The 27,963-nt window shown below is 37.5% G+C and overlaps 3 protein-coding genes across 3 annotated transcripts; 1 reads left to right on the plus strand and 2 right to left on the minus strand.

Annotated features, from left to right (window-relative positions):
* Positions 1–111: 111 nt before the first annotated feature.
* Positions 112–5,793, minus strand: LOC146320267 (gamma-glutamyl hydrolase). The gene is made up of 9 exons (XM_084729510.1): positions 5,130–5,793; positions 4,892–5,006; positions 4,606–4,656; positions 4,425–4,509; positions 3,636–3,774; positions 3,184–3,290; positions 2,427–2,520; positions 2,204–2,341; positions 112–997 (listed from the first exon to the last, which is right to left on the minus strand). The coding sequence occupies exons 1-9, from the start codon at positions 5,245–5,247 to the stop codon at positions 879–881; spliced, it is 966 nt and encodes a 321-aa protein (XP_084585636.1). The 5' UTR covers positions 5,248–5,793; the 3' UTR covers positions 112–878.
* Positions 5,794–7,431: 1,638 nt separating this feature from the next.
* nmrk1 (nicotinamide riboside kinase 1) lies at positions 7,432–12,809 on the minus strand. The gene is made up of 8 exons (XM_084728466.1): positions 12,647–12,809; positions 11,429–11,519; positions 11,266–11,314; positions 10,004–10,172; positions 9,357–9,428; positions 9,076–9,182; positions 8,838–8,921; positions 7,432–7,511 (listed from the first exon to the last, which is right to left on the minus strand). The coding sequence occupies exons 1-8, from the start codon at positions 12,673–12,675 to the stop codon at positions 7,501–7,503; spliced, it is 612 nt and encodes a 203-aa protein (XP_084584592.1). The 5' UTR covers positions 12,676–12,809; the 3' UTR covers positions 7,432–7,500.
* A 668-nt stretch (positions 12,810–13,477) lies between these two features.
* On the plus strand, positions 13,478–27,893 carry ostf1 (osteoclast stimulating factor 1). Its single transcript, XM_084728468.1, has 10 exons — positions 13,478–13,633; positions 19,048–19,094; positions 20,678–20,728; positions 21,042–21,105; positions 21,234–21,287; positions 22,852–22,959; positions 23,323–23,372; positions 25,257–25,335; positions 25,583–25,681; positions 26,999–27,893. The coding sequence occupies exons 1-10, from the start codon at positions 13,600–13,602 to the stop codon at positions 27,055–27,057; spliced, it is 645 nt and encodes a 214-aa protein (XP_084584594.1). The 5' UTR covers positions 13,478–13,599; the 3' UTR covers positions 27,058–27,893.
* The last annotated feature ends 70 nt before the right edge of the window (positions 27,894–27,963 follow it).

The raw sequence follows: 27,963 nt of genomic DNA on the forward strand, positions 1-27,963 counted from the left end.
ATAAACCTGGAGGCCTTTGGACTCAGTGGGGCCCCAGCTGGTTATATGGTTATATGATTGGTACATGCAGGGCAGTTGCTTGCTCGGCCGGTTTGTGATCCAGCCTTGACAATAAACCAAAATAAAGGTCCAGAATGAATTTATTAATTTTCTTAAAACATTTTATTCATTTGATTATCTTTATTTACAGTCCATTTTCTGTCAATTGCTTACTTGAAGGCTGTCTGTGTGCTGTCAAGGATAACAGTCTGCTAGAGAAATAAAAAAATAAATCATCTTTTATTAACGTTCATTCCTGAACCTTAATACTGAATAGACATTGTGGTGAGATTGTTTGGTTAACTGTTGTTTCCAAGGTAAACTTTCAATCTCAAGTTTACATGACGAAGTAATCTATATAAAAGCTCAGAAAAACAGACATTTGAACAAATGTAATTCCATAACAACTGTATCTGCTGATGAACATCACATGGTATGATCAAAAGCTCCAGAACAGCTACTAAACAGAGATGATGAGATACTTTGGTCACATCCTTCACTTCTTTATTTACTTATATTTATTCAAATTCAAACATAGCGAGTCTAGAAATAATCTTTTAGCTGCCTGTAAAGTATATTCACCAAAATATAATCTATCTTGAGGTTATAAAAACCTTTAAACACTCAGAAAACAGGTAGGTGCAACACTGGACAACAGGGAACCAAAATCTCAGAAGCCTGAGTATATTTATGCAAATAAGCACTCTAATAGTAATAAAAGCATATAAAATTATTGGTAAAACATCAAGTGCTGGTGCAGGAACCTCTCCTCAGTGTAATGAAAACTACCAAGTGGTTGAGATCGAGCTTTTTTGTTTGGAGGCCTCGCTGTGAGACACTCAGAAGAAGTAGATCTGTTCATATCCTGTGAAGTTTGCGGCGTAGACCGGCGTGTAGTTATAAATCAGCGACGAGGCCTCTTCCTCAGGACTGTCGAACTGATGTAAACTTCTTCTTCCTAAACAAAGCACAAGTGAGATGCACGTGATAACAAGAGAACAGAGGAGAACAGATTCATCACTGTGGAGGGGAAACTGGGTCAAACAGAATAATGAAGTCATGTACATTTATCTTTTAATCATTGGTCTTTTTTTGTAAACTCAATATGTTATTCATGTTAGTAATCTGGCTGAACTGACATCAGTGTGGGTGTTGAATCAATTTATATTGCATTATCAATACAGTCGATCACGATATGGTAAATATTCTGGAAAATCAGTTGATCAACAAAATCTACATTTATGTCTTTTTTCTGGTGAATTGAGTGAAATGAACATAAAAGACAGATATACACATAAAATATGTGTCAAATAAAGGTATATCGTCACATTGATGCAACAATCATAGAAAATATATATTTCCATAAAGAAGTTTTTACAGGTATTCTTCCTCTTTGTTTTGTTTAGTTGATCAATACCAAGATTGACATTTGTACCATACCTGTTACAGGATAAGTCTATTAGTTTTTGGGGTTTTTTTGTTTGGTTTTTTTTGCTTGTTTGTTTGTTTGTTTGTTTGTTTTTGTTTCTTTAATGTGTTTATGTCATTCTGTAGCATTCCAGTAGTGTTCCTCATGTATTCAAATCCAAACAATCAAATTTTGGTCAAAGTACGTAAGTTTTAACATCGCATTTTCTCAAGCGCTTCTCAAAATGATTTTTTTTTTCTCCACAAGATCTGATGTAGGTCACCCCCTAGGCTGAGGGAGTATGTATGTGCAGTGTGTAACTTACAGTGGTTTTCAAACTGAGGTTTGAGGACCAACACAGGTCTTTGTGCGGGTTGTTAGGGGTCCCCAACAAAAGGACAAATAGAATATTTTAGCTTTTGTCTCAATTGCTGACATTGGAACAACAAGGGAAGAAACAAGGTTGGCAGTTTTCATGGATTGTAATTTATATCATAATGATCCTCGTTTGATAATTGATTGACTATTGAGGGTATTGATGTGCATCTATTGTGGGGGTCCTTGACATGAAAAAGTTCAGGACCCACTTTTTGCTAACGTCTGAGCAGGAATTTCCATTAAAAAACCTGGAAACGATGGAGCTGCATTTTAATGATGATACTTTCCTAATGAACATTTTTACATTTACCACAATCATAGTTAATACTTAATGATATGATCAGTAATGATTGTTATTGATAATGTGTGTGGTTTTACCTTCATTGGTGAAAAACCCAGCCAGCAGTGAAGACAACTGAACGGCATGATAGGAGTGAGGAAAATTCAGCTTTCTGTCCCACTGAAAACGATTCACCTCTGGGTGCCACTGGACTCCATAGAAGGGATATTTTCTACCTGGCAACAAAAACAATATATGGCTGTTATTACACTGTTACAAAGTAATGATTACATTGGTCAAATTTATATAAAACGTAATAACCTTCTATGGTTGAGACAAATTCGGCTTCGTTCTCAGCAACATTTGTAGACAGAACGGAGAAGAAATCCTGCAACTTCTCGTTTTCCTGGAAGGTCTGCAAGAACATTTGTCTTATTACATTTGTTATTAGTTATTAGTTATTTACTACCTTTTATTCTATTGTATACACTGCAATATAATTTGTAACAATAAAAAGCAGGGGTTTCTCGTGCTTTCTATTAGCTGATTTTATCTGCATGGGATCAGTGACGTTTATTTTATTTAGTCATCTTAAATACATGAACAGATTAAAGCACTGTGGAGCTACAGGACAAAAATACCTATCTTTCTGTACACTATGTACAATCATCCTGTGCTGGAAGGTTTTTGGTTTTGGTAATTTGAGTAAACACAAATTAATTTAGGAATATGCACAGTATAAGATTCGTATCAGCTGAAACCTAAAGGACTTACTGGGTTTTGGGGGATGTGACGAAATAATCCAGCCATGATTAACCGTACAGTTCAGTAAATTCTTTTTATTGCAAGTGATGCTTAATGAATGGTCTGTTTGCAGATTGTTCATGTCTGCACTGTGTGTCCCATTAAGGTTCTGTTGAGTCAAAAGCTTCATTCCTGTGTAACAGAAACCCTGGGAAACTTCATGTTGAAACGATGGGGCGATTGTCTCTGACTTTATTTCTCAGCACAATAAACCCAGACTGGAAGTGAAACCTACTGAAACAGTGATGCTGGAGAGCAGTGGGATTTACTGTACCTTTACTGTAACTCCATAGTGGTGAAAGTTGCCAGTCAGAGGTTCGTGAGTCAAAGCCTTCATCAGCTCGTTGGGGAAACTGTCAAACATCCTGCTGGAGGCGGCCTCTGCAGGGAAACAGGCGAGAGGGGTAAATAAACTACTGAAAAAAGAAGATACTCCTGAAAGATACTAAAAATACATTATTTCATCAAACAATGACATTACAAGACTAACATGCAGAATTAATTTGCAGTAACAAAAGTTTTCTGTTTGTGGTCCCCCATATTTGTAACTTGCTTCTACTGACACCAGGTGGTACAATTCAATACATGCAGTTTTCTGTTGCCTACTAATAAAATAGTCCATTTTATATCTATTTAGAACATATTCCCTAAAGTCAAAATGTAAGTGGAGACTGTGCTTTAAGTTGGGGAAAAAAAACAGTTACAAATGAAGACAGAAATAAATACCTGCGGTCAGGTTGAGGGGCAATGCTATGTTCTCAGCCGTGGTGTTTGTCAGCAGATTTTCACCGGCCACCAGGACAGTCAGCAGCTGCATCCCCATGCAGGTGCCCCAGATGGGGAAGAAGTCTCCAGCATCATTGGCCTGAAATACACACAGTGACAAACTTTTTACTGTTTTGTGCCTGAAACAACAAAGAAAACCTGTATTCAGTCTGCAGCAGAAAAGCAGTTTGCCGTAAACAATAAATGCCAGTGTTGCCATTTTTATGCAGATAAAAGTATTATTATATTAACTGTACTTTAATATCAAATATATTATATCAGTTCAAAGCTTGATTCATTTCAGAGTATTATATTACTGATGGATTATAGTCAATAGGTTTAAACGTTAGAATGTGTAATGAGCTTATTGTGTGTTTTAACAAATAATAATAATAGGAATGCAAAGTAAGTACAATAGTATCAATAATTTAAATCTAGAGAAACATTTAGTTATTCTCTCTGAAATGTTGTGAGGTCAAAACATTGTTTTACTAAGTGAAAATGATCAGGGCATTTACGAGAGCAGCCCCTCAAAACTGTTCTAACGCACAATACTTGAGTAGATTCACTCTGGTTTATGTCCATTTAAAAGATTTAAAAGACAGATAATGAACACAAATAGGACATAAGAATATTTCTTAAAAGAAGACACATAGGTAGTCAGACAGTAAAAGAAAGAAAGTTGCTGACGGGCAGACAATTACAGGTCTTGAGGGAGAAACAGAGAAAATAAAGTTCTATTGTACAAACCGTCCGAGCAAGCGTGTAAAAAATCTTCGCCACCCTGGCAAAATCTGATGTCTCCAAATCTACGGCTCCTCCGATGAGAAGTAAGCTAAACAGACACCAGCAGGGACAGATTGAGTGAGGACTGAGAAAACATACAATTGGTGTTATTCAAGACTTAAATGCATATAGTGATACAACTCACCCATTTATTTGCCGGAAGATGTTTTCATATTCAGCTGCAGTGAGAGTCAATCTGTGCAAACAAACAAAGCAAAGAAAACTTCCTCATTATGTTATTTAACATTGTTTAGGCTGCACAAAGGTGAAGGTTACACAGGAGGGAACAAAGGAAACCAGGTGACAGAATAATCAACTTCTTCCACAAAACTTGCACGTGTGTCAAAAAAGGAAAAATAAAAAAAAGTTAAAAAATGATGAGGATTGTTACAGTGTACTGTTATAAATAACATTTAGAGGACTCAGCCCACCTGATAGGCATCACTCTGCTGCCCCCAGACTCGATGTACTTCACGTAGGAGGCAGGGATGTAGGTCCTCCCGAATGGTTTCATGACTTCATCCACAACTATCTGAGTCAAAATACCTGTTGGACAAAAACACAGCAGCTGTGAACATGCAGGGGGAAAAAAAACTCAACAGTGACAGAGCTGCAAAGAAACTTCTCTCTACTGTTACTGTCTTTCTGTTTGCAGGTAGTTTCACTTACCGATCACAGGTCTGTTGTTCACAGCCTCCTGGTTGACTTTAGTCGGCATGGCTTTGCTGAGGCAGAAGCAGCCGGCAAAAAACAAACACGCATAGGCTGAAAATCTTGTCTTGGACATGTCTTCGCCTCAGTTATGTAAAATTAATGACTGATCAAGGCTTAATTCAGCTTTTAAAAGGCAGCATGAGACTGTCAGGTTTATATATGTCGGGTTAGAGGAGGATACAGTCGGTACAGGGAAGTGAGGAATGTCCACGTTTTCATGTGATGACTCCACAACTGCACATGCCTGTAAGGCCAGTTGACTGCTGAGGCAAACACAAATATTCTGCTGACAGCTTGGACTTTTTGCTAAAATTCTTATCATTTTGTGTGGTGGGAAACGATGATACATCTTCATGGGTTAGAGGAGAGGAGGGTTTTGCAATAAAAACAGAAATTACACGAGAGCGGCTGTCGGTGCTGTCAAACAGGTTTCAGCCCGAGAATGAACGTAGGCTTTCTATTTATAGGATTTTAAAGGTGGAGAGATTATTGAAGAGGAATGCACCGAGAAGTGAGGGCATCACTTCAGATTCTGCTGACAGAGGCTCCTAACAGAAACCATTGGAGTGTTTTCTGTATATTTTAAATAAATTGATTAGTAGACCATTCTCCCAGAAGTGCTGTGTAGACATTTTGACAAAATCTGGAGTGAAATAACACTTCACTGATGCAATACCCTCTAAAAAAAAAAGACAAATGCTGGAACCAAAGCAGCTTCTGTAATAGGAAAGATTTCTACATCGATTGGGCAACAGACCGAGACAAATGTCTCAATAAAACTCACATGCAGTGATAAAGATTATATTGAAGGTGTGGTATGGTTTTATAGAGACAGTTAAAGGAACAATGTGTAAAATTTAGTGACATACTTACTAACTTTGAGACCTCAAAATTAGGGAGGAATTCAAAACCAAAACATTTGAGTTTCAGAATGTTTCATGCATTCTGATGACTTTTAAAGAATGAAAATAACAAAATAAGTGGTACACTGCAACAGCAATTTTATGTTAAATACTTTTAATTTTACTCTTAATTCTTAGGAAAGAATGCATGGCATGAACTAATATTCATTAGCTGTCTTTCATTCAGTTATTTTTTGCTTTGTCCCTAAAAGAAAATGCATAAAGCAGATTTTACATAACAAACACTCCTTTCCTTCAAAACTTTGCTTGAGAAACAAGAATTCCTCTGGTTTGGTGTAGCTCTGTTGTCCAGGTAGAAATAGCAAACTTTTAAAGTAAGGCTTACACACTCTGTAAGATACCAAGACACAGGTTGTGGTAGTGAAAAGGAAAAAGGTGTGAAAATTCTGAGATATATACGAGAAATGTGATCACAGGCGGAAATAGGGAGAGGGCAATGAAAAACAGGAGTTTCCTGGGAAAATCAGGAGGGTTGACACAATTCAATTTGATTTAAACTTTTCTTTTTTTTTTTGCACTGATGGCTATTTCGTTATTAGTCAAGTCTTGATTTGGAAAGATAAACAGATCATGGGTTTTAAGCCTTGATAACTGTCATTTACACAGCATTTTATTTAGGTCATTGAGTTGTCTGTTTCCAGTGTATCACACTCAACCACCAGGTGGAGACAAAGTGTCACTAATGGTTCAGATGTGCAGACACTTGTCAACTGAGAGTTGGTTGTAAACAAAAAGCTGTTTTAAAGGACCCAAACTGAGAAAAGTCTTTTAAATCATGATTTAACTTAATCACGATTTTTACATAAATCATGTACAATAAAAAAAATCCAGTCAAAACAATACATTCATCATTGTTTAATATCTGCAATATTTGAATATGAGAGATAATAAACTGATCTTTAAAAATTAGGCACATTTCATGTATTTAATTATCTGGACTTACATCACAAGTTCAGGTTATCTGTGTTATGTACATGTGTGGTTAGACAGAAAAAAGTCAGACTTTTAGATCAAAGTCAAACATACAATGAAAAAAACTATGCAGTGAGAGATGGAACGTTGTAAACTGTATATATTATATGCAGCAACCTCAAAAAATCACAAAAAAACTTTAAATTTTACCATTTAAAAAATTCATTAGAGGCTTTCCAGAGTTTATCCTAACTTTAAAATACTGTCTCTGTCAGTCACTGTCAGTTTCTCCAGTCTCCAGCTGGACAACGTCAGAATTTTACCTTTCGCAGCAATATTAACTACATTACATTGACATAAGTACATTGGCACAATATTGAGGAAACACTTAGTTTAGTCCTTTCAGTTACATAAAAAAATCAGCTTTCCTGAGGTCCATGTAAGCAGGAGACTCCATCTTCAAAAGGTCAATACGTAAAACTCCAGCCATGTCAGTCTTTCTCTGCAAACAAAATACACAAAATAGAATTTGTAGTTTTTCCAGTTTAAATAGTGTAAGGCGGTATTTTAAGTAAACTAACTGAAAGGTGTTGAGGACCTTCACAGCTGACAAAGAAATAAGATGACATTCACCACTGTTAGCATCTGATGTTAATCTGATGTATCAAATCAATTTTGTGTCGGTTAAATATTGTGGGGTTTTTTTCCAGTTGGACTCGTACCAACCACAGCTAGCAACCAGCTGCAGATTCAGAGAAGACAACACTGGCTGGACACCCTGGCATTAAGTAGGATGTGCTCTTTCAAAGGCTGTCAAGTCAAGTCAAATAAAATTTATTTATAGAGCACATTTAAAAAACAGCTTACGTTGACCAAAGAGCTCTACATTCCAGAAAAACAAGTACGAGATAAATTATTATACTGTATTACAGATAGTGTAATGGAGGTCTAAATGACTTTTAAAAAATATTTTTCTTAATGAAGATGTTTTAGTTTCCCTGGTGCAAGGGGGGGAATAAATAACAAAATAAACAACAACAACAACAAAAATGTCAGTGTTGGCCAAATTGTAAAATTGTGGTCCGATACTGATGTTTAAAGTAACAAATAGTGCATCCCTAGATTTTGTACAAAATTTTACAATATCTCAGATGACTTTCATATGATTTGTTGTTGATTTATCTATCATTGTTTAATGTTGTTTGCAACTGTCTGACTATTATCTCACATCTGCACCACTGAAAGATGTGGTGGCTTTTATTGGGGGGTAGTTCCCTTTATGCTACTCTGAGTAAATAATAAATCATAAAAATAAAACTATTTTTCATGGTGGAATTTAGGAGTCTCACTGCCAGAGGAGGTGCAGTTTCTTTTTGAGGACTTAAACAGTAAGATATGAAAACTTTATGTTTTCTTTTTACGGGGCTTCTCTGTTGTGTTGTCATTGGTAGGATTATTTGTCTTTTAAATAAAAAATCTAAATACAAGAAATGTAAGAAACTGTTAGATACTGTAATATTAGTAATTAAGAGTCTATATGAGAAATTGTAATGGTAATTCTTCTGGGTTTTAAAGCAAGTAGTATAGCAAAAGTTGCAAAAGTTAACCATTAAAATGTCAGTGTGTGAACTAAAAAACTTTATTTGTGAGTGTGCTGTCAATGCACACTATTGTCTTATGACATAATGTGCAAGGGAAATTAAAGCACTGGATACAGCTGCAAAAAAACATAAATAATTTGCTCCAGAAACATCTTGGAAAACAAAAAGCAATAAATCTTTGAAAATACATTTTAATATTTCTACATCTCAACCTGACTGCAACTCACCCCTGAGCCTTTCTATTTCCTGACAGACGTCTTCGCCCACAGCAGCCAGTAGCTCCTCCTTCAGCTTCAGTCCATCCAGAAATACTAAAACAATAACATACGTAATTTATTTTATTATTTAATACTAGTACAGCTGTTACAGTGATGATAAAAAATACCATAATTACTCCAGTAAATCACTTTTTTATAACAGCTGCATCACATGCTGTATACATGCTATCTTTGACTGGAACCTCACCGATGCCGGACGCCATGCTCTCCATCTCCTGACGGTTTTTCAGGTACATCGGCCACACGTGTCCATCAAAGTAGCCCGGAGGGTCAGGAGGCGTGTAAACCCTTGAACTGTCAATCAAAAACAGCAACAGAGGTCAGAACATGGAGAAGCGAACTTTTCTCTCTTGCTTTTTGTTTAACTGCAGCTCGAACACCGAAAATGGAGATTAAATAATAACAACATTTATTAAAAAGTAAACAGGAAAGAAAATGTATAGATTTTCTTATTGTAAAATCTGCCACCTTCGTCTCCTCTTGCAGACATCATACGGTATTTCCATGAAGTATCTTTTGTCATATAGTTCATTCAGGGGCCTGGAAAAGTAAAACATATTAAAAAAAAACGTCAGAGAGTTACAGCATTAATATCTGGAGATAAGTTTTCATATAATTGAATCCTGGGGAACAGTTAGCCCTTATGGTAACAGATAACTCACAACTAAATGGATATTTTCCAAAAACAGTGGCAATTTACATGGGAATCTTTCCCTTAAGAGCACAATTACATGTTGTAATGACTGTGTCTATTAACTGGCACCAATTAATGGAAAAAAAAGAGGACATTTACATTTATTCTGGTAGAAATGTCACATTTAAACCTAAATATTTATATTAAGCTTATTAATGTAATCTGAATGAAATTGTTATTTTCTCCTACCAATTATGATTCAAAATATAGTTTTTATTTTATATTACACAAACTAATGATAACATAAATGATAGCATCACCACTACCCAGTAAATATTATTTATCATAATTTCATTGCTCGTTAACAGAAAATAACTATTAACTAAGTTTAATTAACTATCAATTTACCATTTACTATTTTTTATTATAAACCTTTCACTGAAATAAACACAGTAGCTTCACCAAATCCTCTCTTGTTTACCTGTAGTTAAAAATGAGGAATCCTTCCACTATCAGCACAAACACCTCCTCAGCCTCTGATGGCGCCGTGCGCTCTGGGTTCAGGCCTCGCTGTCTCAGGAACGACTCGGGATCTCTTCGCCATGAGTCAACGTCACTCATCATCGTGTCCATGTGGAGAGCATCGAGCACTTAAACAGAACACAATAATGAGGATTTTCTTTGCCCAGTCAGTAAAGTGCATGTGCAAGTTTGATAACTGATTAAACATTTAAGTAATTTATTATTTATCATTCTCTGGTTCCTGCTTCTCAAATACGAGAATTTTCTGCTTTTCTCTGTTTTTGTAACATTTTAATTTGAATATCTTTCACTGGGAATGTATTTTGTTTAATTCATTCATTTAACTATATATCTGTATATATTGTTAATATTATTATTTATTTCCCACCATCAAATGCTGCTTCAAAGACCTCTTCAAAATGCTAGGAAAACATCTGGTGGAGAAATCAATCACACTTCATTTTACAGGTCCCAGATTAGCAAGCGACGTATTGGAAATTTATTTGAAAAAAAACCCAAATGATCCCAACATTTACCCCAAAATTTATTGAAATTTACCTCTACATTATTTAATAACTATATTCTGCTATTCCCCATTATGCAGGTAATTAAAAGCTTGTAATTTCTTTAATACATTTCCAGGAAAGAAATATGATGTTAATTGATAACCATACAATCCTGGGTCTGCCATTTCATGGTAAGTAGATAATTAGTAATTAATTAATTAGTAACTTTTTTCAAATTTCTTTGAAATGACAAAAATTGTATAATTATATATTTTTTTCTCTATCAGCAGTTGATAATTGGCTCGTACAATACACTATAGATGAATTATATACATTTGTCTTTAGGCCTGCATTTTTAACATGGACATTATGGTATAGAGAGGGTCAGTTTTGATACTCACCAATTGTTTTTTGGTCTAAAAGTGGTCAATATTAAATATATTAGAAATAGCCAATTAAATATTTACCATTTGCACTTTTTAACAACTTCCCCAAGAATAAAATACCAAGGTCATGACCTCAGTGTTCTTTATGGTATCTACTGTCATTCATCCATCCATAAATCTATTCAACATTTTCAGATGGCTAAACTACAGATGCACTAAAAATGTCTTACACCAGGCAACAGAAAAATAAAACCGCAACACAGTTGAATGTGTCCAAATACATCAGAATATGTTGCCAATAGTTGATGTATGTTCTGCAGCGTCCTTACTGTCGTATTGTTTAAACCCGTTGCTGTCCTCTGGTACCTCAGATTCACACTGAAGGAAAAAAGAAAAAACATCCGCTCTGATCACTAAAGCTGTCAGACTTTCATCCTTACTTTGGTCGTGTGAAAAGCCATGATTTGATTTAAAGAAGGCCTCACAGTCTACCTTAAAATACGAGTCCTGTGCAATGATGCAGCTGTTGGGTATCAGCTGGTGGAGACTCTGTGAAAGAGTAGACTTCCCTCCGTTGGTCATCCTGGGAGAAAAACAGTATATATGACAACAAGTTAAGAACAAGAACAAAATAAACAACGGCCAATAAATTGTTATCAAATAATAAGTCAGTTATCGATATCATATCAAAAAAATCCAGCATCAGTCAGGATGTGGTTAGTATAGTGTGACATCCTCATTCTGTAAACCAGAAAGGCCAATGAAACAAACCACCATATGTATTTATTAATTTATTTATTTAAAAGGATCCCCATTAGCTAGTGCCTTTGACACAAGCTAATCTTCCTGGGGTCCAAGTATCATATGTATGTATGTCAATGTCAAATGTATGACATTTGAGTTATAAACGATCACTCCTTTATGCAATCAGAACATGAACGATAGGTTATAGCACTGCTATCTAGTGGTCAGGGGTTTTAAACACAACATGAAGTTAACCACTGCCATGAATTGTTGCATGTAACACAATATCACAATACAGCATTTTGAGAATTGATTCAGTATCACAAACTATAATATTGTGATGCTCGATATTCGTTGTTCCCTTTCTCCTTAATGTTTTGCATTTACAAACTATGAATGCAAAGAAAAAAACTTATAATTTCAGGCTTTTATTAAATATTATATTTTCTTCAACACATCCTAACTAACCCTTCATTTTAACTTCAGCACTTACCAGCCCGTCTGTAAAGTGAACTAATATTAGAGAAAAACGAGGAGCTCTAACCATTCTGTTACAGAGACATGTTTTTCCCTGCAAAGTAAGCAACTCTTATCTGTCCTTGCTCCACATGGCTGTCACATGCTGCTGTATTGATCTGATGGTGAACTCCTGCATGTAACCTACGTTGGGCAATTTTAACATGTAATTTACTATTACTAGGCTAATGTCTTGGCTTGTGTGACAATAAACCACCAAGAAGTATTTCAGAATCTAAAACACTTGTTAAATAAAGGATTACTCAAAAGTAATTATGAACGACTGTTTGAACTTTATATCTCTCGTGATGTGGAAAACGTCAGCGTGCAAAACGGTATATGAGGCAAAACAAGCTATCAGGAGGTGAAATGACCAAGGAGAACAATAAAATATGTTTTGTAATGAGTCAATACAGCAACACATGAATGTTTTCAAATCTCCGGACTTACCCGCCAACTCCTACAACTAGTGTCTTCATTTCAGCTCACTGTGGCTGCTCGCTGCTTTTCATAAATCAATCAATGCAAATCTAGTTAATGAGTCATGATCAGACTAAACAGTAACAGCATACAGTAGTACACAAACATCCCAGCTGCTAGTGCTGCAACTACTCTGCTCCCTCATGCTTTTCCGCTTTTGGACGCTTGTGATTCGCTGATGGAGTTCCTACGTCATTCACGACCTGCCCATTGAGAAAAAATCCCAGTTAGGGCAGTACAGTGTTACAATAATAATAATAATAATAATAATAATACATTAATACATTATATAATACAAGTGAGTAAAAATTAAATAATAAAGTAAAAAAAATCAAATAAAACATAACATGAAATAATCAAAAATATCATCAAGGATGAGGATGTTTAAAAAGGGCTTAGGGTAAATTAAATATAAATTAAAATATGTTGAGAAATACATATAAAATAAAATACACTGCGAGTTCAGGGTTCACAAAAACATTGTCAAAACATTTTTAAAAAGTTATGTGAAGTAAGTTGTAAGTAATAAAAACACTAAAAAGTGAATATAAAAATAAAATTAAATAAGTATAATGTTAAGTAAGTATAATGAAATTAAATAAAAATGAACAAAAACAAGATCAAAAACAGGATGATGATGTTTAAAGGGGGGTTATGCTTAGGCTGCGCACGTTATTTAAAATGACTATATAAATTAAGACATGTTGATAATTATGTCGATAAAGTCGATATAAAAAAAGAAATGAAATAAAATAAAATTCTTGACGTGTTTAGTTTTGCGCATGCGCAGCCGAACTTTTCCGCGTCCCCTGTAGTTTTACAGCACTTCCTCATTGATAGCAAAGTGCTCCACAGTCTTCCGACGTTTGTGACTGAAATAATACACACGGCGTTTCGTTTTATTTTATACCCGAGCCTTGCAAATGGCGAAACCTCCTCCCAAGCCGGCCAAGCCAGGTAAGACTGACGTTATGAAGATTTGTTGTTTAAATTTAACTAAAACTTTGGCTCTGTCTCTGTGTACGAGCACAACACACCTTGTTGGCGATGCAAGCTTAATGGGCGGTGAGCCCTACAGAGTTAGTCGAATCGCGGTTTTTTGTCGTTTATTTGTCAAACTTTTATCACCCAGTGCAAAGAAAGTTCATAAACTCTGATTAATAACTATGTCCATTATTACTGACTGGACCAGGAGTGCAGTGGAGTTGATAAAAGTGGCTTCGTGTCTTCGGTGCTGATTGACAAACAGGGGGATCCAGCTCTCAGCCGCAGGCCTCTGTGACTTCCCTATTTCCATCACTCATGTAGGGAGGGCACAGTGTCATCAAAAGGCTTTAGGTCGTAGGTGAAGAAGTGATGATGAGTCTACATGGTCATTGACATCAGTCATATTTCCTATAAGCTCAGTCTGTGCAGTTTTACTGGTTGCACAATCCCAGCGATGAAGAAATGTGTCTATTTTTACTAACAAAAAATAGCAGATTAGTTATGGTTGCACAGTTAATGAAAATATTATTGAAATCACAATATGATCAAGTGCAATATGCAAATCACAGAAGTTGCAATTTTTTCGATAAAGGAAAAATGTGTGACAAAACAGCATTATGATAAAGTACTGTAGTGCTGCAGAGATGCCTTGACCCGCAAATCTTGTTCTCCAGATGTAGGAAAACATGTTTGTTTGGTAAATACCCTCTCAACTGTCACATTATTGTGATATTAATAGATTTTTCAGTAAAAATAAAAATGTTGGTGCAAAAATGACCATTGCAACAGGTTGTGAATCCTATCACAATTGCAGTATCTGCCAAAAATAATCGCTTTATTTTTTCATCATACAGCCCTAATTCACTGCACGTAATTTTTTGTTTTGATTGTGCAGACGGTGCCTGTCATGTAATGACAGGTGTGTGTGTGTATATACATACATATATATACATATATGTGTATATTATGTGTAATATTACTTTTTCATCATCATGTGCAATATTAATATTAATATTTTAGTTTATGTTAGTTGACTCTTTTTCTTATCTTACTTTAATTTGATTCTGGTTGGCACTGGATAGTCATTTACTCCATATACACTTAATATTTATTGCTCTTTTGTTTTATTCTTATGTTCCTGTAATTTTAGGCAAAAGATTTTCCATCAGGATTAACAAAGTTCCATCTTATCTTATCTTATCTTATCTTATCTTATCTTATCTTAACTTCTAAATGGTAATAAAATTGAACACAGCACACCAAAAATATCACAAACTTAATGACCGCACAATTTATTTCAGGGATGTGGTATTAGACTGCACTGGTCTTTACTAGGTGTACCTAATAATAAATTGGCAGCTGAGTGGGGTTTTTTTTTGGTTTTTTTTGTGCATCAGACATTAAGACAGGTAATGCCATATGTATAAAAAGGTCCACATGTGGGCAGCAGAAAAAGAAACGCTTTCATATCTGTAATAAGTAATAATAAAATAGCAATAAGTAACCTACTGGTAAATAATATAAATATGTATGTCTATAAAAGAACATACTTTGAAGTCACACAGGGGATGAACACAGGCAAGTTTTTAGCAGAGACCTGCATGTCATGTTTCGCTGCCACAAAAGTCATCACTGCTATGCATCATAACCATTCATACCCCTCATGGTTATTAATGAGGTGGCTCCATGACACCTCAGCTGGTTGTCACGGCAGGTGGGATCGTCTGTCCTGACAGATGGCCGGCTGGAGTACCAGTAGGAAAGCCATCAGTCTTATTAGGCAAAGTCACTGCCTCACATAGTCACGACTGATGCAGCTGTATCTGTGTGGTAATTTATGTAGAGACGCAAACTTGTGAAAGGAAATGCATCTTTGTCAAGGTGACCAGAACATCCCAGAATTCAGATGAAGGTTATCCGAACAGCTGAGGATTCACTACCTGCATCAGTTTACTGGGCTGTGAGCAGCTTACATTCATGTTGTTATGTGGTGGTGCAGAAATGAAAGAGATAGATCAGAGTATTTGAAATGGGGATGTATGAGGTGCTTATCTATAGTCAATGTGTTACCGACAGTAGATGGTCGTCAGCATGTCCCCAGTTTGGAGAAGCAGCAGGACTACCAGAGTAGGAAGCTGAGCACTGTACTGCTGTGGCCAGCGTCAGCAGCGAAACCTATTTTAGCCACTTAAAAAAGGTCTATCTTAAAAAAACATTAGTGTATGCTATATTTACAATATTTTCACTGCTTTGCCTCGCCATCAGACAGCCTTTTATGACAGGAAACTGTAGCAATATAAGCGACATAATATCGCTCTCTCCCAACCAACCAGACACATTTTTACGCACAACACAGGAGTTTGCTTTCTACCACCGCCTCAATCGTTGAGTGCATTTCCAATATTGTGCGACTTTGGTCTCTTACAAGGAGCCACACAGTAACACAAACAGTTCGAGGCAGCAGAACAGCAGCTCTGGTGTTCTTCATGGTAAAATTACTGAATACGTAAATGGAGTCTGGTTGATTTGGAGAGAGTGATATTTGACTTACAAAACAGCAGGTTTCTGTCTGTAAATGCTGGGTGACAAGTTCAAACAGTGTAAATGTTTTAAATATAGCATCCACATTTACTGATATTGATTTCTTTTTTAGGCATTTCCTTTTAAGTGGCTAAAATACGTTTTGCTCCTGACCCTGTTCACAGCAATACATTGCTTAGGTTCCTACTCTGTGCTCCTTCAAACTGGGGGCGTAATACACTGTTGATAACTACAAGTACCTCTTACAGCCCCATTTGAAATAATCCAAACTATACCTTTAAAGGGCAATTCTTCAACTGAAGGACCCCAGTTCAAAGTAAATTTGACTAAATACCTGTCAAATGATCAGATTAAAACTTTTTTCTTTCAAAGTGTGCTTGAAGAGATCTGTAACAGTACATGTGCTGTGAAAACTTATTTTAATGGTGCCCAGCCTCATACACCTTGAGCAATATACTCTTTAACAGGACCAGGCTTGTGAGTTGAATTTTCTTTTACAGGAGGAATTAGGTTGAACTTTTTTGTGTTAATCAGGAATTTAGGGGGCAACAAAAGACAGTGTGTGTATTTTCTCATTTAAAACTTTCTAAGTTTTGGACTAATGACTGGTGTTATATTATGGGTGGCTTAGGTGACTTTTGGGTTGGGCTTCAAATGGGAATTGGAAACCAAGTGGCCACCAAGATCAGACACATTTTTCAGTGAGGCAAGACTGGAGATGTCAGAGTGGCTTTTGCAATAAAATAACACAGTTGGAGATCATCACAAACCCACAAGCAAATAAAATATACTGACAACGAGGTTCAGTTCTCTTTTAATTTTCATTAGCTAGAATAAATCTTCATATGAGCCGGGGGGCTTTAAAATGCAGAGAGAACGTGGACTCGTCAGCACAAGCTTTTGTGTGTTTTACGCAACATGACCAGGCCTGCAGAGGAGACATGCTCGCTGTGTTGAACAGAGCTGAGCTTGTGCAGCAGCTCAGCAGCCCCTCTCATTCTGAGACACTGTGGCAGTGTGTTAGCCAAATAGAAACCCTGAGTAACGGCTGAGGGGAGTTACAAACCGTCCAACCTTTAGGCCTGCTAACTAAAGCAACCAGCAGACAGAAGGTGCTCACCTGCCTTTCAGTGCATAGAGTTGCACGGTTTCACAGGAGAACAGCATTGCAAATCTCCCAAACAATTTAAGTGAATGGTGACCAGTTTTCAAATGTACAAAAACTAAAATGCCTTTATACTGCTCGTCTGGCGTAATCCAAGTCACCTTAAGCCCTGACATGCCGTTCACTTGCACGTACCCACCGTCACACCAGACACGCCCAGTTCAGACGGTGTGTAGACGCATGCTAACATGGCTGCAAGCTGAGGATCTACAGTGAAGATTTAGGTTAAAATCATGGTGTAAATGACGTCAAGTTTGCATTTTGGGGCTTTAGGAGACACAGATTATGCCAGACGAGCACTATGGAGATCTTTATTTTTCTGTTGTTTTTTCTGTCAACTTAAACTTAAATGGTTTGGGAGATTCTGCAGTGCTGGTTTCCTGTGAAACTCCAGGAGTCTTTTCTGGACTAAAAAACTTAACTCGACCGTCAGTCGGCATGAGGGTGAGCAGATAATGACTGAATTTTAATTTTTGGGTGAACCATCCCTTTAACAAATTTTCAAGGTACTGCACACATGAAAGCAATTAAAAACGAGTAAAAGTATAAATTATGTGCGATTAAAAATGTCATAGGCACCATTTAAATCACAAGAATATAGGGAAATAAAAATGCACTAAAACCACATAAAAACATCACCTAATAAAAATCAGATTAACACAAATAAACAAATAATGAAAATGTATTATTATTATAATAATATAATAATGTTATTGACATATGCAATAAGGGTGTGTACAACAAGACATGTTTTTGAAAGGGAAGTCAGTAGAGTGAAACACTGGATTGTTTATCTACATATCCGAGATCTACACAACATTTTCACGTGGGGCTGAGGCTGGACAAGATTGAAGGCTGATTAAATTTAAAACAAAAGCTAGCGCTCTGTGTTTCAGTGTCACCAGCTCATTAGTCTGTTTTATAAACATTTTGTGTCTGAAGTAAAAATACAGTAGGACATACTGTACATAACATGAGGCATTGTTTAGTCCCAGAAATCAGTGGCTTCTAGAAATATTTATAAAATTCATAAATGTAAAATTTGTCACTGTTTCTTTAAGCTCTTTTGTAGGTCTCCATGAACTAGTTCAGCTGTCAGCTCAGGCCACAACCACTCTGGTAGCATTCCAGCAGCCGAGCTAACGCCAGGCTCAACAGCGAGCCGTCACAGGCCCTGAGGGCAGTTACCTCAGGGCTGCACACACACATACACAAAGACCGGCTGTGTGTTTCTGTCTCTGTTCTGCGTGTAAAATCGTGCATTGTTTTTTGCTGCAGCAGAGCTGTTGTAGTGAACGCGGACTTTAAATTTTAGTTTGAAACAGGTCGCATTGCTCAGACAGGGCTCCTAGCAATTGACTCTTGAGGTGATGGATGATGTTACACTCCTGATTTATTGCTCTTGTTTGAGAGTAATTCATCACATTAAAGCTATGCTCTGCACTCACCTGCAGGCTCATTTTTAGTGAAACTAAGGTGGTTACTCTGCCGGGCTGTGAAGTGGCAGCTTGTGTGTGGTTTCACTTCACCATGTCAAATTCTATACACTCATGTACATTGTTCTGCTCTGTTTGCCACCGTTATGCATACAGGGATGACAATAACTCACCACAAATGGGCTGTTTCATATTCACTCTGATATGTGTGTGTCTGTGCTTGTGTGTTCTCTCTTTGCCAGGCCAAGTCAAGGTGTACAGAGCATTATACTACTTTGAACCCAGAACGGTATGAGCTCTTTGTTTGTTGAGATGGATTATTTTTCTGTATTTGATGATTGTTGAAGACCATTTGTTGAGCACTGCAACAATTAATAGAGTAATCAACGTGTTAAGTGAAAGATAATTAATTACTAACTTATTTTGAGAACGGATTAATGGTTTCAGTCACTTTTGTAGCGTATGTTGAACATTTTCTGGTTGCAGCTTCTTAAATGTTCTTTTGTCATTTATGATAGTAAACAAAAGACAAAAGAAGAAATTTGAAAATGCCACTTTGAGCTCCGAGCATTCTTCACAATTTTCTGATTTTATAGACTAAACAATTAATCACCCCAACTCAAAATAATTTAGGGTTGTTCTGATACCAGCATTGAAAGTGCCTGCAGTACAGCCTAAAATGCTGGCTTGGGTATCTGCCAGTATGCACGTCTTTGCACAGATCCGATATCACATAATTTATTAGCCCCAGAACGGGAACCTGCTGTTTACCGTTGATGCCTCGTCCATGGATGTTAGTCAAGGACTCCCATCCCACACTCCCACTTGCGAGTATTTTTAATTTGTTATACAGAATTCTGGGCACAAAACAATTGGTGAATCTCCCGGATCTTGAACAGCCTCCAGTGTGCAGATTTTGGAACAATGGCATAGAATAGTTGAACTACTACAAGGAGTTTTTAAATGGCTCTGAAACAGTGTCAGTTTACTACTGATGCCTCTGTATGAGCTACATAAGTTAACGAGACCATCCGCCAGATGATCATCTATTTCTGTTTTCTTAATGCCTGCCACCGGGCTGGAGAAGACGAAACAAGCCTGTGTTTCTACATTAAAGTGAGTAGCATGTTAGCCAGTTAGAAAGAAGCAGGAGGAGATTCTTCTTTAGACAATTCTATTTTTGACATTATATTTTCTTGTTATTACACTGGAAGCACTTCTGCTTTTGTCCACAGGAACCCCCAAAATGAACAAAAAATGAAAGTTCCCTGTGGTAGCTAAAAATCATGTATTTTGATGCTGCTCTCTAGTGGCATTGTTAGTGATTGAGCGTTATCATATATCAAGGAAAAACATTTCTTTTCAAAATAAACCTGGAAAACAAATTAAACAAGTTAAACTTGTTATAAACCTGTCAAAAAAGACGAATGAGACTTCTGCTGCCAGATGGGAAAAACTAAGATGGGCAGAGGGGTGATGATAAATAGATGAAATCAACTGAAATAATTTACATATTAAAGCGTACCTGGGCAAAGGTGTGCCCTTCTTTTCTTCATTACTACTGACGCATTACATTTTAATCATTTTAAGTGATCAGGCTGATTGTCAGACTATCTATGGATTGACTAACTGATTAATCACACACCAAACATTGTCACTAATCTCTCTTTTGAGAGGTTAAGCCACGTTAAAATTTAGCAGTCACATTTGTTTCAGTTGGTGGTCAGCAGGGGAGAAAAAAGGGGAAGATTAGTGGAGGGAAAGGGGTTGAGATGTGACATGAGTCAGTCTAGAGATCAGAATACTGTGAATACATGAAACCTCTTGACCCACTGTGATAATGGGATTTTTTTCTTTTATTTTATTTTCCAGCCAGACGAGCTGTACTTTGAAGAAGGAGACGTCTTGTATATCTCTGACACAGTAAGTAAAACTACAGAGAGATTTAGCTGCCTCCCTCTTCAAGTTCTCATGTCCACCTCAGTTTGAACTGAATTTGCACTTCTTCTTCCTCTTTCTCTGGACTCTCAGTGTTGCACTCTTTGCATTTTGTGGTTATTTATTTTTCCAATTTTCCACGATCAGTCAAATTTTGTTCCCTTTCATTCGCACTTTTCTCTTCCTCTTTGTTTCTTCACAAGCTTCCCTGCACTCTGTTTTGCATTCAGTCTCTACTCATTTGCTTCTGTTATGTTTGATTTAAAAACAAAGACTTCTGTATTACTTTTATCCCCAGAGTGACACTAATTGGTGGAAGGGGACATGCAGAGGGAGGACAGGACTAATTCCAAGTAACTATGGTGAGTAGACAATATCGACAGACCGACTCTGGATTTCATTACATGCATGTGGTGACCAGAATTTTACTGACCTTTGTCTCTTGTAATTGTGAACTGTAGTTAATGGTCTTGTTTTGGTTTTGTTTTAGTGGGTGAGCGGGCAGAGTCTATCGACAATCCAATGCATGAAGCAGCAAAACGAGGTACAACTATGTACAGATCTGAAATTTTGTGTGTTTTTTTTTAATGGGTTAGTAAAACCCCATTTCCCAAAACGTTTGGACGCTGTGTAAAACAAAAAACAGAATGCAGTGATTTGCAAATCCTCTTCGACTTGTATTCAGTTGAACACAGTGCAAAGACAAGATTTTTAATGTTCAGACTGATAAACTTCACTCTTTTTTGTAAATATACACTCATTCTGAATTTGATTCCTGATACATCACCTTGTCTTTTCACACCACACTGTCATTTTTGCTTGATTACAAGTTCAAGTGCTCAACATTCTGGGGTCTCTGTTGTTTTATTTTATGTTTCATAATGCACCAAACATTTTCAATTAGAGACAGGTCTGGACCGCAAGGAGGCCAAGTACTCTACATTCTGCATGTATTACTCTACTACAAGTAATACATGCAGAATGTGTCTTTGGATTGTCCTGAAATAAACAGGGACATCCCTGAAAAAGCTGTAGACTGGATGGCAACTTCAAAACCTGTATGTACATTTCAGCATCAGTGGAGCCTTCAAGGATGTGACAGTTACCCAAGATGCCATGGACACTGGCACACTGCCATACCATCACAGATGCTGACTTCTGAAGTTAGCGCTGGTAAATGGATGGTCCTTTTCCTCTTTAGCCCAGAGGACACAATGCCACTTTTCCATTCTCTCCAAGTCCATCTCAGATGAGCTTGGGCCCAGAGAAGTCAGGAGTGTTTTTGCAGCAGTGGCTCTCACTTCGCATGGTAGAGTCTTACTTGCATTTATAGATGTAGAGACAAACTGTGTTTACCAATGTTTTTCCGAAGTGTTCCTGAGCCCATGTAGTATCCTATATACAATGATGTGAGTTTTTAATGCGGTGCTGCCTGAGGGGTCAAAGGTCAAGGTCTTGCAGCAATTTTTCTGGACTCTCTGAATCTTTTAATGTTATTATGGATTGTAGATGGTGAAATCTCTGAGTTCGTTGCAGGTTTGGGTTGAGAAATGTTCTTGAACTGTTGGACTATTTGCCCATGCAGTTTTTCACTAAGTGGTGAAATTTACCCCACCCATGCCCATGAGTGACTGAGCCTTTCAGTCTATCAGCGATGCCCCTTTAATATCCAACCATGATATTATCACCTGCTACTAATTAATCTCTTTACCTGTTGAATGATCCAAACAGTTTTCTTCTTTTTTTTTTTTTTTTGCATTCCACAGCTTTCCCAGCCTTTTGTTGCCCCATCCCAACATGTTAAAACATGTTGCAGGCATCAAATTCAGAATGAGTTTATATTTGCAAAAAACAAAGTTTATCAGCTCGAACATTAAAAAGCTTGCCTTCATACTGTAGCCAGAACTGTAACCAGAGCACTCTGTGTTTATTTACGTTTTACACAGTATCCCAACTTTTTCAAAAATAGGAGTTTGTATTTTGTTGTGACATATCTGTTTTCAATGCAGGAATTTCTTTCTGGAGAAAATTAAACAACCTTGACAACGTATTTCTGTTTGTGCTGAAGAGCTGTTACACTGTTGGCGTGTATATGTGTATGTAAACAGGCAATCTGAGCTGGCTGAGGGAATGTGTGGAGAATAAGGTTGGGATCAACGGGCTGGATAAAGCTGGAAACACTGCCCTCTACTGGGGATGTCATGGAGGACATAAAGGTAAGAACAAATATAGTGTATAAAACATGGTAAGATTTACATTTTGATAGGGATATTGCATAAATTAAGACCACAAAAATGGAAGCTTCTTTTGACAAACTGACTGGCAACATTGATGTTTGGATTTATTAAAATTCTGTTGAGGCAGTGACTAAATGTAATTTCATAAATCTTAACTTTTGACACATGCAGACTTGTTTTACATGAGAAGTGAAGTACACAAAAACAGGAACTTGGACTTTGAAAGTGTTCCAGTTTTTCTGTGTTCCTCTGTCGTTCTTGCGTGACTGTTATGTGATGCCTGTTATTAAATCTTCCCTCAGCCCGTCACTCAAGGTTCTCTTTTATTTCCTTCTGTATCAGATGTGGTGGAGCTGTTGCTAAGCCAGCCCAACGTGGAGCTCAACCAGCAGGTGAGAAGACCTTTAAGTTCACTAAGCAATCAGAACACAGAAGATAGATAACACTGTTATCTTGCATTTGGGAGCATAAAGGGATAGTTCACCCAAAATTAAAATTCAGTCATTATCTATTCACCCTCATTCTGATTGAAGGGCAGGTCTAGTTTTTTAGTCCACAAAACACTGCTGGAGTTTCATAGGAAAATGTTGCAGAATCTCTCAAACAATTGAAGTGCATTGTGAAAAAACAAATGAATAAATAAAACGCTGCTCATCTCCTAAAGCCCAAACATGCCAAGTTGACTTGAAAGAGGTCATTTACATCATGTTTTTAGCCTTCATTGCAGATCCTTAGCTTGGAGCCACGTTCACGTGTGCGAGCACAACACCTGAGCTGGAGTGTGTGGTGTCACCGTGTGCAGTGTTTTGAGAATTGATATTTTCGATACTTTGTTCAGGCTGGTTCACACTACACGCTTGAACAGTGCATCTGTTTATTTTGATGCCCATATTAACAGGTTAGAGCGTCCACACAGCCCACATGTGCAGCACTGCTCACCTGGTCATGTGCAGCTGCAGCCATGCTTCATCTAGAGATTCGGAGGCTCGCCTATTTTATTTTTTTTTTCACATGATGTGCACGGTTCTTGTCAAAAATACACATTAAAAATATGTGTTGACAGTCATATTGACATGATGACAGGAACAGGACATCTCTCTCCTGCAGTTTCATTGTCTACATCTGTGCAGTATGTCACAGAAATGGAAAAAAAATGTTTTTTTTCTCTTACTTTTCTCTTCTCCCTCTATCCATCCCTCCCCCTCTCCCTCCCTCTCTGAACAAGGGGAAAAATCACTGATTGCCTCCAGAAAACAGCTCTTTTATTCTCTTCCAAACTTTTACGCAAGCTCAGTGTAGAAAGTTAGGGCTTTCAGCAGCTGCCTCACAGCAGAAGCGCAGCCTGTGTGAACGCCACAACGTGTGGGAGCCGCAGCAGTTCGATGACAGCGCCGACACGCGCTGTCCAATCGTGTAGCGTGAACCAGCCATCATGCCCCTAAGATGGTGGCACCTGATTTCCCAGCTGATTTCATATTGCAAGATTTGCAGAGAATAGGGAAGTGTCGACAACTACAGTAGGGTTCCTACGTGTCCAGGAAAACCTGGAAAACAAGTGACCAATTTTCCAGTCATGGACAACGCATGGAAAATGAGTGTTGTGGAAAATTATTTCAACATTTCCCAAATTTCCTTCAGCTGACAATAAACTACTAGGCTGTTGGCGGTACTGACCTCATACTGTCGCTTTAAACAATGACGCTAACAATTTTATACTTTCCTGTTGATGGATTTATTTGCTGCTCTGTTCTGCTGTGGCCTTTTTTTAGTCTTGTATAATGTCCATTTTTCCTATTTTTCTTTAAGTTGTGCTTCCTATAATCTCAAGATATGTCAGATTTTTCTTTAAGAAGATTTCTTTAACAACTGTTAGCCACTGGTCCTTTGTTTGTGGTGCCCCCTAGTTCCTTATAATAGCTCTTTTATTTGCAGTATTTTAACCAAATATCTGTCGCTTCCAACATTTTCTACAGAAAAATTCTAGGAATGAAATGCAAAACAACTCTTAGGGACTTCATATTCTAGTATTTACATAGTTAATGTTTGGCATTTTCAAATGATTTATACACTCCAGCATTTCTGATATCTGTGTAGCTGCTTGTTTTTCTGTGTGATAAAGAAAAAAATATGATTTTTTCAGAAGAATTCCCTCCATGTCCATGGAGTATCTTCTACGCGTTTTTCCCAACTGTCATTTGAACTTTCAGTGTGATCACACATCTCAGTTTGATGCTCAGTGAGGTGTTTGTCAGTGATGATGATGTTTTGTGTCGCAGAATAAACTTGGGGACACTGCTCTGCACGCAGCTTCCTGGAAGGGTTATTCTGACATTGTGGAAATGTTGCTGAACAAGAGTGAGTATCTGCCCACATCTCTTATTTGGCTTTATAAAAAATAAAATGGCCAGCTGGACGTCTTCTTCATTTGGATGGATATTGAAACAGATCAGAGAAAACACAAAGAGAGAGGTCCAGGCGATGAGGATGTGTGGTTCCAGATTAAGGAAACAATAACCAGCACATGGTTAAATCTTTGTGTCAGTTTTTGTGTCTTCATGTGTGTAGTTTTCAGTGTTTTTCAGTTTGAGTCTGTTTGTTTTAGATTCAAGGACAGACATCAGGAACAATGAGAATAAGTTGGCTATGGAAATGGCCACGAACGCCCAGTGTGCTTCACTTCTCAAAAGGAAGCAGGCAAGCAGTAAGTACAGCTGCCACTAGGGGGCAGCGTCGCATCACCCACACATACAGTACATGACAGACCACACTCAGACAGGGAACAGTTTTAACCTGAGCTCCTCACTGGTGTTGACTGTCAGTGGAAGTTGTCCAGCAACATTAGACAATCCAGCTTGTGATGACTCAATACAAACTGTTCATGGGTTGGACAGTAAAGGGTCTTACATGTAGACTGCTTGTTCGCTCTCCACTGCTTATATTCAGAAGCTTCAGTCAGTCACCAGGAAGCCTTAACAGAAACCTACATCAACATGCTGCTGATGAAAATATTACTTTATTTAAAAAAGTAAAATTCAAATAGGTTGCCTCGGAAATTATAGTTAAATATGCTACTCCATAAAGAGTAAAATAGAGCCAATTAGGCTATTAAATTTAACAATCACAGCTTGGTTTACTATCAACAACGATGGCTGATTTATTTGACGTAGTCTTATCCATGTCCTATTCCTGTGTCTTGTGTAATCGTCATGAACTAGGGCTATTGCGTGTTATCAGGTTTTATATTTTTGGCAAAGTTTAAAATAAATGGTTCTTGAGGGGTGAGAGATAGGGAAGCTACTGTATAAATTCAAGGACCATTTGCTGGTAGTCTGGCTCACCAGCTGTTAACTGTCAGTATAAGCCTCTGATTTGTCGCCTATTTTATGTTACATTCTCCTCCCCTTTCCATTATCTGGGCGTTACTGTTTTCAGGTGCCCTGGTAGCTCACTTGGTAGAGCGAGTGACCCATGTACTGAGGCTGAGTCCTGGCCAGAGCCCTCTATGAGTTCATTTTTCATGTTCCCCTATAGCAGAAAGACAATATGTACAGACAGACTTTTCTCCAGCATTGGCAGCGCTGTGAAGGCAGATCTGGCTACGCAAGATTAAATTTGCAATTGTGGGCCGTGGCCCACTGGCAGGCCTTGAAGGCTCTGTAGGTGGGCCTTGAGAGGTCATAAAAAAAATAAATGAATAAAACATTTTTAAGTTTAAATTGACCATAAATGGTTTATGGTTTGAAATGACCATAAAATATTTATGATTATTTTTTAAAATGATCAGAACTAATAAAACAAAGCCATGGGGTTTAAATGTTATCCTTCATTTAGTCACTTTAACCATTAACATCTTTTATCTTCATTGGTAAGATTAGTCTTGTGTGCTTAAAGGTTTAAGATTTACAGATTTCAGGTTGGGCCTTGGCATTCTTAGGCTTGGAAATGGCTGCTATAGACTGTCGTTTTTTAGTCTATTGTTTCTAGTCCTGTAATTAACTGTCTGTTTGTCTTGTTTCAGATATCACCCGCACACACAGCAACGCTGAAGAGTATTTGGACGACGAGGACTCGGACTGAGCCAGCCCTGTTGAACCATTGTCACTGTCTTCCGTTGGGTTTGGGTGGGGAGGAGGGGGGTAGGGTGGTGGGGGTTGTGGAGCTTGGAGAGATTTATCACGGACCTAAAATGGATTTGCTGCTCTGTTATTTTGTGCAGACACCTCAGTTCTCGGCCCCCAGCGTCACGTTCGTGTGAACTTCAGATCATTGATTTAATGCGTCTTTTACAGTTCGCCCGCTTCGCCAAGTGCATTTCCACAGGTAATGGATTTGTCTTGGAGCACCTGTTGCACACTGTGGACTGTGGGGCAGAATATATGTAGTCGTGGACCAGAACTCTAAGAATTACATTCCAAACATACAGATTACGTTCAACCCATTTGCACTGCGCAGTAAAGTGGAAGTGCGGATTAAAAGATTGATCTGGTCTGCTTCAATTAAATTACTGCAAATCACCCAAACAGAATTGGAAACACATTATCTCTCACAGCTTGGAGCTTTGTCACAACTCGGCTTTTCCTCACCTCACCTGTTACTCTCTGTACTACATGTGTAACAACATTTCCACTGCGGTCAAAGACCTCCTATATGTTCAGTGTGACTAAAGACCCTTCTTATGTATAAAACAGACTTTAAATCACTCCATCTTTCAAGCTTTTGATAGTTTGATTTCCATCTTGGGAGCAATTTTCTGGTTTTATTGCTGCTTTGAAAGAAAAGTGCCTTAAATATATGTAACATAGCAAATGTGTCTTTGGTTATATATCAATGTGAACATGTTTTTCTCCTCTGAGCTTATGATTGAGATCTCTATCTGCTATTTTCAGTCTGCAATAAAAGATTTTTAACTTAAAGATTTACTGTGAGTAGACATTTTTTCTGACAGTGAAAAAAAAATGCTTGTCAAAAAGATCTTTGGATGCA

This window comes from Lutjanus erythropterus, chromosome 10 (assembly GCF_056507025.1).
Source record: "Lutjanus erythropterus isolate fLutEry1 chromosome 10, fLutEry1.hap2, whole genome shotgun sequence".
Lineage (NCBI taxonomy): Eukaryota > Metazoa > Chordata > Actinopteri > Lutjaniformes > Lutjanidae > Lutjanus > Lutjanus erythropterus.